Source organism: Panthera onca, chromosome A2 (assembly GCF_046562875.1).
Source record: "Panthera onca isolate mPanOnc1 chromosome A2, mPanOnc1 haplotype 2, whole genome shotgun sequence".
Taxonomy (NCBI): Eukaryota; Metazoa; Chordata; class Mammalia; order Carnivora; family Felidae; genus Panthera; species Panthera onca.
The window spans coordinates 17,927,987-17,938,954 of NC_138340.1; the positions used below are offsets into that span (position 1 = coordinate 17,927,987).

The 10,968-nt window shown below is 47.6% G+C and overlaps 1 protein-coding gene across 1 annotated transcript; it reads right to left on the reverse strand.

The window, feature by feature from the left end:
* Positions 1 to 8,998: 8,998 nt before the first annotated feature.
* On the reverse strand, positions 8,999 to 10,703 carry TMEM89 (transmembrane protein 89). The gene is made up of 2 exons (XM_060630999.3): positions 9,596 to 10,703; positions 8,999 to 9,197 (listed from the first exon to the last, which is right to left on the reverse strand). Exons 1-2 carry the CDS (start codon positions 10,151 to 10,153, stop codon positions 9,012 to 9,014), a joined length of 744 nt encoding a protein of 247 aa, XP_060486982.3. The 5' UTR covers positions 10,154 to 10,703; the 3' UTR covers positions 8,999 to 9,011.
* Positions 10,704 to 10,968: the final 265 nt, after the last annotated feature.

Consider the following 10,968-nt stretch of genomic DNA (forward strand, 5'->3'; position numbering starts at 1 on the left):
GAGGCGCAGGCGCACTACCGCAAATATGGCGCTCGGCCGCCTCCTAGCGGAGACCATGGCTATTCTCATGCGGCTAGTCGGTGGCTCTGTCCGGGTGTCCACCGGTACCTGCACACGTCAACCCACCTGGCCTGCGCGGGTCCGTTCGCAGTCCAGTTCCTCTTCCCCTTTCACCCGTGGGAGGCAGGATGCGCGATATTTCTCACGAACCGCGGGCGTCCCGAATCCACTGTGTACTCGGAGTTGCAGCGCTGTGTAGGGCCGCAGCCGCCGCGTGTCTGAGAATGGGAGCCCCCGCCCTGGGTAAAGCACCACCGAGGGCTCCTGGGACTATGAGGTAGCTTCTGATTGCGGTTTTCTCTTTAAAGGGTGAAGCAGATTCAGATGCCCGACATCGAAGGAAGTTAACAAGATGTTGCTAAGGGGCGCATGGGTGGTGGCTCAGTCGGTTGGCCGTCCGACTTTGGCTCAGGTCATGATCTCCTGGTTCACGAATTCGAGCCCCGCGTAGGGCTCTATGCTGACAGCTCAGAGCCTAGAGCGTGAATTCTGTGTCTCCCCCTTCCTCTGCCCCTCCCCGGCTCTTGCTCTCTCTCTCTCTCTCTCTCTCTCTCTCTCTCTGTCTCTCTCTCTCTCTCCCAAAAATAAATAAAAAACATTTAAAAAAAAATCCCTTCTCTCTAAAAAACAAAACAAAAACCCAATATATTGCTAAGAAAAAGGAACAGTATAGAGACCAATTTGTGAAATAGGATTCCTTGTTTGAAAAAACACACACACGAAGCTATGTGCCTTTTCTAGTAGACCTCATAGAAAAAATTCTGGAGGAACTCCCTCGAAACTTTTAGCCGAATGACTTCTGGAAAATGGATTGAGGGGAAGGAGAATACACTTCTGTTATTTTAATGCAGAATTTTTAGTTTCTACAAAAAAAGTTACTTTTGAAAGAGCATAATTCTGAACTCTACATGATTGATACGTGCTTTATTGTTTTGTCTTTGCGATCTTTCAAAAAATGTCAAATGTAAATTATAACCCTTTTACAAAAAGCAGACAAAAGATGCTTCAGTGTGTGAAGCACTGATTTAGACGTGAAAAATAAAATGAAATAGAATCTTCTAATTAGTCCATCTTTCCACTTTTTTAAAACTTCAGTTTTAAGTTTTATATTTACAGAAAAGTTGAGCAGATAGTTGAGAATTCCCATATGTATCCCCCTTATACACATGTGCACAGTTTCCTATATTATTAACATCTGACATTATTAAGGTACATTGATTGTGATTAATGAACCAATATCAGTACACTATTACTAACTAAAGTCTATAGTTTATTCAATTTACCTTAGTTTCTACCTCCCACCCCCGCCTCATTCTAGGATTCCATCCAGGATACCACATCACATTTAGTTACCACATCTCCTTAGGCTTCTCTTGCCTATGACAACCTCCTCCAGTGACCACCACATCCTATACCCTTCTGGCAGAGCTCCCCCAAAGAGTTCCCTGCATGCAATTCTTCTCCTCCCATTCTCTCCCAAATCCACTCCAGTCCAATGCCCACATCACTCCTCAAAAACCACATCTGTCCTGGCAACCAGGGAGCTCTAGTGGCCTCCTTCAATGTAATTGGACACTTTTTCCTCATGAGACCCTCATCCTTTCTCCACCTTCAGGTTCCCATACTCCGCTGTTCTTGTCCTACCTCCCTGGACACTCCTCCCTGGACAATCCAAGAACCTTGGCTGGTTCTTCCTCACCTCCCAATCTAACAGAGTGAGAGCCCAGGGCTCAGGTCTGGCTACCTCTTCCCGTCCTGATCAAGACTACTTTCTGGTCATCTCATCCAGCCTCATGGCTTCAGTGCTGTCTGTACATACAATGGCTCCTATATTCCCATAATTCACTATCTCCCCTAGAGAATTAAACATGGCTAACACTGAACTCTTCACTGTCCCTCCCAAACCTATTCCTCCTATAATTGCTTTCATCTCTGTAAATGACACCTCCATTAACCCAGTTGCTCAGGTTAAAAATCTTGGAGCCACTGGGGTGCCTGGGTGACTCCGTTGGTTGAGCATCTATCTGATTTGGGCTCAGGTCATGATCCAAGGGTCATGGGATCAAGCCCTATATTGGGCTCCATGCTCAGCATGGAGCCTGCTTAAGATTCTCTCTCTCCCAGAGTACCTGGGTGGCTCCGTAGGTTAAGCGTCCAACTTTGACTCAGGTCATGATCTCACGGTTCACGGATTTGAGCCCCAAGTCAGGCTCTGTGCTGCCAGCTCAGAGCCTGGAGCCTGCTTCAGATTCTGTGTTTCCCTCTCTCTTTGCCCCTCCCCTACTTGCACTCTGCCTCTGTCTCTCAAAAATAAATAAATGTTAAAAAAAAAAAAAGATGCTCTTTCTCCTGCCCCTCTTCCCTGCTGTCTCTCTCTTAAAACAACAACAACAGGGGCGCCTGGGTGGCGCAGTCGGTTAAGCGTCCGACTTCAGCCAGGTCACGATCTCACGGTCTGTGAGTTCGAGCCCCGCGTCAGGCTCTGGGCTGATGGCTCGGAGCTTGGAGCCTGTTTCCAATTCTGTGTGTCTCCCTCTCTCTCTGCCCCTCCCCCGTTCATGCTCTGTCTCTCTCTGTCCCAAAAATAAATAAAAAACGTTGAAAAAAAAAAAATAATAAAAAAAAAATAAAACAACAACAACAGGGGCGCCTGGGTGGCGCAGTCGGTTAAGCGTCCGACTTCAGCCAGGTCACGATCTCGCGGTCCGTGAGTTCGAGCCCCGCGTCAGGCTCTGGGCTGATGGCTCGGAGCCTGGAGCCTGTTTCCGATTCTGTGTCTCCCTCTCTCTCTGCCCCTCCCCCGTTCATGCTCTGTCTCTCTCTGTCCCAAAAATAAGATAAAAAACGTTGAAAAAAAAAATAAATAAAACAACAACAACAACAACAACAACCAGGAGCCACTGCACTGATAGCACAGAGCCTGCTTGAGATTCTCTCTCCTTTGTTCTCTATCAAAATAAGTAAATAAACTTTTAAAAAAATCTAGGACCCATCTTGATTCCTCTCTCAAATTTCCCACTTAATCCTTTAGTAAATTCTGTTCCAAATAATTTCTATATCCAGTCTTCTACATCCCCGTCCCCCATCCCCACTGCTACCCTAGCGTGAGAAGGGAAAGGCAATGATACAACCAGGAAGTGTGATGTAGGAGTCTGGGGAAGGATGTGTTTCAAGATGTTGGTCAAAAAGGAAATGTTTACTGAAAAGTCAAGTACAAGCAGCAGCCATTGCAATAACTTGGCAAGAGTCTTTGATGATTCACTGTTCTTTGGAATTTACTTGGTATATGGAATGAGGTGAAGTCAAAATATCCTTTTTCTCCCTAAGTTGCAAACTGAACTTTCTAACAGCATTTCTATTATTACTAAGTGATCTCTATGCCCAACGTGGGGCTTGAACTCATGACCCTGAGATCAAGAGTCACATGCTTTACCAACTGAGCCAACCAGGTGCCCCTCTAACAACATTTCTTGACCAGACCTTCTTTTTCTATCCATCTCTATCCATATCTCCTTTATTACCCACCCCAGAAATTCTCAAACACGTAACCAGGTCTGTGTGGGCTGCCTGAGAAGGCTCTGGCACTCAACTTACTCTTCTCACTCAATATTTGTTTGATATACTCACCAGTTTATTCTGGATTCTTTCCTATTTAAAATTTTTTTTTTAGATTTACATTGTCCTAACATATACATAAAATTTAGTATCTTAACTACTAAGTATACAACTCAGTGGCATTAATTACATCCAAAATGTTGTGCAATCGTCACCACTATTTCCAGAACTTTTTCAGCATCCTAAACAGAAAATAACTGACCATTTCCTTCTTCTTCCAGCCCCTGATAATCTCGATTCTACTTTTTTTCTGTATAAACTTGCCTATTTTAAGTATCTCATATTGGTGGGATCGTACAACATATGTTGTTAAAAACAAGAGATCCAAAATAGTCATTTATGCTAAGCCCCATACCACCAGACCAAACTTTTTGGATGTGCCTTTCATCAGATATGAGGGGAAAGGGGTGGCCATTATTCAAAAATTTTTTTCTGCCCCTTTCTCTCTTTCTACTCTGCCTGAAACTTCCGCAATGCATATATTTTTCTGCTTGATAGTGTCCTACAGGTTCCTCAAGAGCTGCACATTTTTTCTCTATCCTTTTTCTTTCCTATTCTCAGACTGGATAATTTCAGTCATCTTACTTTTAAGCTCACTGACCCTTTCTTCTGTCTGCTCCAATCTGTTGCTGAACCCTTCTCGTGAGTTTTCCATTTTGGTTATTCTAGTCTTCAGCTCCAGAATTTTTAGATCCACTTAAAATTTTGTGGGTTTTTTTCCTATTTAATTTTTTTAATGTTTATTTATTTTTGAAGGAGAGAGAGAGAGACAGAGCATGAGCAGGGGAGGGGCAGAGAGAGAGAGGGAGCCACAGAATCCTAAACAGCCTCCAGGCTCTGAGCTGTCAGCACAGAACCCGACATGGGGCTCAAACCCACGAGCCATGAGATCATGACCTGAGCTGAAGTTGGACACCCAACCGACTGAGCCACCCAGGTGCCCCTTAAAATTTTCGTTTTTGCTGATATTCTAATTTTAGGCAGACATTATTTTTCTGGTTTTCTTTAGCTATTTGTCTATAGTGTCCTTTCACTAATAATTCCATTGCCTGGGCGTACTTAGGGATGTTTCCTGTCAGGTTTCTTTTTTTTCTCTGCAAATGGGCCTCACTTTCCCATTTCTTAGCATATTTTGTAATGTTTGTTGAGAACTGGACGTTCTGAGTGTTACATATGATAACTCTGGAGATCGAGTTCTCTCTTTAGGGATTGCTGATTTCAGCTTGTTGAGGAGTGGAGCCATCATGACCATTCCATACTACTTTCACAAAGTGTATATTCCTTGTTGTGTGTAGTAATTGAAGTTTCTAATTTATTATTTCTGCAATCAGCCAGTGACCTGACAAAGATTTCCTTAAACGTCTTGCTCCCAAAGGAAAGGTGGGGATGGGGGTGGGGGGTGAGGTCTACTTAAATTCCCTGCAGCTGGGAAGCTGCTTCAGCCGGTGGGGGTTGAAACAGGGAAATTCATTGAATTCTTCATCAAGTTCTCCCTTGGATGCTGCAAGTGTTCAACTAGACTTCTGAGTTCCAAAAATAGCTGCTGAAGTTTCTGCTAGCTTGATATTTTGGTGGAGGAAAGGATTCCTGGAGAGTCCTACTCTGCCATCTTTTGTGATGTCACACCCTGTTCTAAATGATTTGTAAAAAGAATATTCCATCTAAAAGAAAAGCCTAATTTGATTAGAATTATATAGGGGTGCCTGGGTGGCTCAGTCGGTTGAGAATCTGACTTTGGCTCAGGTCATGATCTCGCATTTGTGGGTTCGAGCCCCGCATGAGGCTCTGTGCTGATAGCTCAGAGCCTGGAGCCCACTTTAGATTCTATGTCTCCCTCTTTCTCTGCCACTCTCCTGCCCTCACTGTGTCTCTTTCTGTCTCTCAAAAAATAAAACATTAAAAAAAATTTTATTACAAAAAAAGAATTATATCAACTCCAATAATTTGGGGGAAAGTGTTTTTTTGGACAGTTGGCTGAGAATTTCCAGTATCAGGTCCTGGTTCTGTTTTGACCATTTTTCTCTCAATCTTTCTCCCTCCTCTTGCATTTTACCATAAATAGCAAAAAGAGCAGAGGCTGAATTTTCAACAGTTTCCTTGGAAATCTCCTCTACTTAATGTCCACTTTCATCATTCACAAGTTCTGCCTTTCACCAAACTTCTGGACACAACTCCACTAAGCTTTCCTCCTGGAAAGGAGAGAAGGTGGATAGGAAACCTCCTGGTTTCCAATAACATGTTCCTCATTTCCTTCTGAACCCTCGCTGGCAGCATTCTCAAAGTCAAGATTTCTGCTAACGGTTTAAGGCTGTCTTGGCTTTTTCCACTATGCTCCTTGACATTCTTCCAACTTTTGTTCACTGCTCAATTCCAAAGCCATTTCCATGTTTCTGGACTTTGTTACAGTAGTACCTTGCTCTCGATATCAACATCTGTATTAGTTTTCTATTGCCAGCATGACAAATTACCTCAGACTCAATGGCTCAGAACACAAATTTATTACCTCACCATTCTATAGGCTCAAAGTCCAACATGTATCTCATTTGGCTGAAATTAAGGCATCAGCAGGGCTATGTTCATTTCTGGAGGTTCTAGGAGAGAATTTGTGTCCTTGATCATTTGGGTTGTTGGTAGAATTTAGATCCTAGTGGTTGTAGGTCTGAGGTTCCTGTTTTCTTGCTGGCTGTCACCAGAGAGTTATCTCCAGCTTCCAGAGCTCGCCTGAATTCCTTGGATTTTTGGATGGTGGGAGATCCCTTCCCCCATCTTCAAAACCAGAAACAGAGGATCAAGTACCTCTGACAATTGAAATCTAACCAACTCTCCTGCCCTCTTCATCACTTTTAAGGGCTCATGTGATTCCATTGAGCCTAGCAAAATAATCCAGAAAGATCTTTAATTCCATCTACCAAGTTCTTTTTGCCAGGTACTATAACATATCCACAGATTCCATGGGCATCTTGAGGGGCCACTATTCTGCCCACCATATCCTCACCAGGAGGTACCAAACCCTGTCCCTCCCCAGCCTGCCCCTTCCTCCTCTCCAGGGCTCCTTCTTTCCACTGAAATTCTGACCATCTTATAGTTCCTGGACCAGGCCAAGGTCCACCCCCACACCCTCCACAAGGACCTGTCATTCTGACTGGAGCACTGTCCCCTACTTTAGTCACCTCACTTTTCAAGTGTCAGCAGTCAGCCCCCCTTTGCTCCATGCCCCCACCCACCTGCCACCCACTGCCCTGACTAGGCCAGCACATCTCTGCAGAGTCATGGCTTTTATTGAGTTGGTTTCACCACCGCCGCCACCACCACCACCACCACCACCACCCTCCCATTTGAGTAAGAGAGGAGCCGGTTCTGTTATGTACATCAATGGATCCTGGTATCCACAATAGACTAGCAAATGGTAGGTGCTTACTGAACCTTGTAGAATGTAGAAGTGGGCCTAACAAGAGGCTGATGAATCTCAAGCTTCAATGCTCTTCTCTTCCAGGCCTTGGGAGGAGCCCCAGGAGTGTGTCCATAGAGGCAAGTCTTTTTTAAACTCGCGGAATGAAGATATTCTAACTGCATGTAGTTAGAACCTCTGTCCTTTTCTAGTCAATCCCTCCATCCTACCTCACCTCTTATGGGGATACTGGAGAAGTTATAACATTTGGGGGGTTCAGCCAAGAGGAAGGTGGGTTGGGGATTGTCCCAGGTTGGGTTCTCTAGGAAGCGGACTCCCCAGAGGGAGATTAGGACATTTACCAGGGAGTCGAGATCAGCATCTGAGGGAGAGAGGGAAAGGGTTGCGCCAAGGGCAAAAACTAGCTGTGACGAGGCCGCCTGCAGCTGAGACCCTTCTTGATGACTGGCATCAGCGGGCTTCCCTGAAAGGGGACCACCTCCAAGTCTACCAAGGGGACACACTTGGCCGGGGTTTAGAGGGACCTAATGTGGTTGCTCCACTCGGGTGTGCATTCACCTTGTCATTTCTGTCCTGGTACATGAGGCCTCCAGGAACCTCCTGCCAGGTCAGACAGAGCTTCTGGTCAGGACAGAAATGCAGGATCCTATTGCATTTAGCACGTGCCCCAGAGTGCCCGGTGCTAGAAAAATTGTGAGCCATGGAGAGAAAACAAGTTTTGAAATGTATGTGGAGCCAGAGCCTACCTTTGGGAAATTCTTCCAAAATATAGAGCTTCTGTATGAAAGCAAGTTGATGACAGTTTTCCAAATTTGAAAAACATCCAGACAATTTATGTGACATCATCAATAATAGTTTAGGAGAGGGATTTTCTAAACTATCAATAATTAAAACACAAATTTCAACAATCAACCATGTTAGAAGGAAGACTGAATTCATCTATTTTCTGTGTATAGAGGATATGTCCCCTCTGTACTACAAAATCTTCATCCTATATAGAGGTTATCAGAGTCAGCAGCCAGAAAGTATAGGGGTACAAGTATTAATGTGTTAGGAAGTCTCCACAAACACATTATTGGTCTGGATTTTGCATTGTAGCATCACTTTTTTTTTTTCTTAAGTAGGCTTCATGCCCATTGTGGAGCCCAAAGTGGGGCTTGAACTCACAACCCTGAGATCAAGACCTGAGCTGAGATCAAGAGTCAGACGCTTAACAGGATAAGCCACCCAGGAGCCCCTGTAGTGTCAGCTTTTTAACATTTATAATCTCTCACCATTTTTTCCTCATTTTAATGCACTTATTTCTATTTTTGAATTCGTAATTTTATATTCTTTTTCTAAAACAGATAAACATGCATAGGCCTCAGTACCCACTCAACCTGGATTGTCCTCAGTAGAAGGAAGAGAAGGGGTGAAGTTCAGCCCTCACTCCACTTTCAGGGGCCTTAGAGCAAGGACCACTCAGGTGCCAGAGCATGGTTGAGCCCGCCATAAAGATGAAGGTGGCCAAGGCTCACCCTCCACCTCCCGACCCCCCTCATCCCCAACCGGGTGCCCTCACTGACTCATTCAGGTTGTTACCTCCTCTGGGCAGCCCTCCATGGACCAGCCAAGTCTTCCCTGATGGTCAAGTCTTGTCCCACCACACCAGGGCCCCTAAGGAGCCCTGGAGAAGGAGCTGTATTTATGAGTGAGACCTTAAGGAAGAGGGGGCTGTCAGTGGGGGCAATGGAGCAGTGTGAGTCAGCCCCACATGCCCACCCATCCTGGGCACAGAGGCCTCAAATCTGCCGACTGCAAAAATAAAAAGGAGACACGGGGTCCAGGCGAGCTTGGAGACGACACACACACAGGCCTGAGCCTGGCCCAGAGCCTCAGGCCACCCCCACCCCGACTGGCCACCAGGCAAAGAGAGGCATATGTTGGGTCACCCACTCTGGGTGGAAGACCCCTTTATTGGGGTTTTCTGTTTGGTGGTTATATGCCGCAGGTGGCAGTCAATATGGACCAGGAGGGCATCCAGCATGTGCAGGACCCCAATGAGCAGGGCGCGGTCTGAGATCGGATTCCGCCGTTTCCAGGGTCCGGAGGGGCTAGTGGTCACCTGCGGGTGCTGAGGATAGGACCAAGAGGCAAGAGTGAGAGCAGAGGGATGGGATCAGGGTGCGGTGAGGGGCAGCGATGGGGCCAGGGAGAAGGGCATAGGAAGGCAGATGGTGGTGGAGGGTCACCGAGGGTCTGCCATGGGCTGGGGTGGTCGTGGGGGCCAAGGGGGCTGGATGAGGAATAAGGATATTAAGGGGCGGAGGGACAGATGGGGACAGAGTACTGGGAGTGGTCAGGGGTTGATGGGTGTGGACAGATGTAGGGACCAGAGAGTGTGAGCGGTGCGGGGGGCGGGGGGGCACAGGCATGGGTAGGTTGACTGGGGGAGGGTTGGGTAGAGGACGTGATCTCACTGGGTCTGAGTGGAGGCAGGAGGCTGGGGGAACAGAGCAGTGCTGTGCTCACCTCAGACTTAGTGCCCTGGGAGCGCCACCGCTGTAGCACCGCACGGCTGACCATCAGCATCATGGTGGTGGTGAGTGTGACCCCAGCCACAGGGTAGATGCGGTTCATCCCCAGGCCCATCCAGTGGCCAGGACAGCCCAGACTGCCCCCACAGCCTTCCAAGGTGTTCGGATGACACCCCCAGGGCTGTAGGTCCAGCCCCACCTGGTACCACAGGGGCCGTGACCAGGCATGGGAGGGGGCTGGCATCGCCAGCAGGGGCAGCAGTAGCAGGATGAACGGTGTGGGCAGCATGGCTGTGCCAAGTCCCCGGGTGGAACCTGGGTGCCTGGCAACAGACAAACACCCCTCCCCCAGGGGCAGGCAGCAGGTTCCAGCTGGGTCCGTGGCCTTTCCTGAGGGGCAGACTGGCCAGAAAACACAGCAGGGTGGGGAAGGGGGGCTTCCAGGGCCAAGATAGGCGGTACGCTTGAGGCCTGGGTGCCGACCTCTTAGCCAGCCCAGGACTGAAGAACAACTTCCCCCAGCCTCCTCCCTGCTTCCTTCCTCACCTAACATTCAGTCCCTCAAATTCTAACACCCCATGGTCCCTAAGGCTGCTGTCTGGCACAGAGCCGCTTGCTGGTCCCCAAAGCCCAGCCTACCCCACAGTCCAAATCACAGCAGGGTGAGCGCTCAAAACTGTGGGGCCCCCACAGGCTCTGAACAAAGCCTGAAGGTTCTCTCTGGCCTGTGAGGTCCTGTGTGCTGTGGCCTCCCTCCAGACTCACGCAGGCCTCTCCGGTGTTCCCCAAAACAAGTGCTGTTCCCTATGCCAGGACACGGTCCTCCATTTCTCATGGCTGGTGTTTCAGTCTGTGTCACCTTCTCCCTTAGCTTCCCTCCCATGAGCATACTGGGCAACACAGTCCCTTCTCTGTCATGTGACCCCGTTTTTTTTTTCTTCAAAGAAGTTCTAACTCTCTGCAGTTTCTTATTTGAGGTCTGCCCTCCACTCAGACACATAAGCTTCACTCACCCAATATTTGCCAAGCACACCAGGCACCATTCCTGGTGCTGGGATACGTGTGACAAAGCAGATAAAAAGCTCTGACTTCCTGGGCTGTGATTCTGGGGGCTGGGGCAGGGAGGAGGATTCATGAACACAGAACAGGGTGCTGATGCAGAACACGATAAAAACTGAGCTGGACAAGGGGCGCTTCAGTGACTTGAAGGATAGGTCAGCCTCCGTCCGCTTGTCCAGCACAGAGCTGAGCACCTGGTCAGTACCTGGGGGACAGCAGTGTTCATGTGCTTTTGAGCAGGTGGCTCGAGCCCAGCATTGCTGTCAGCATTTTGTGGCACTGACTCATTTAATATTCACTGAGCAACCC

What these genes read in the sequence shown, in the direction of transcription:
- TMEM89 (XM_060630999.3), bottom strand. Translation starts at nt 10,153, where the DNA reads ATGTTAGGTGAGGAAGGAAGCAGGGAGGAGGCTGGGGGAAGTTGTTCT. An exon ending in CCCAGGGCACTAAGTCTGAG is followed by an intron (nt 9,198 to 9,595) that starts GTGAGCACAGCA and finishes TCCTATCCTCAG; the next exon opens with CACCCGCAGGTGACCACTAG.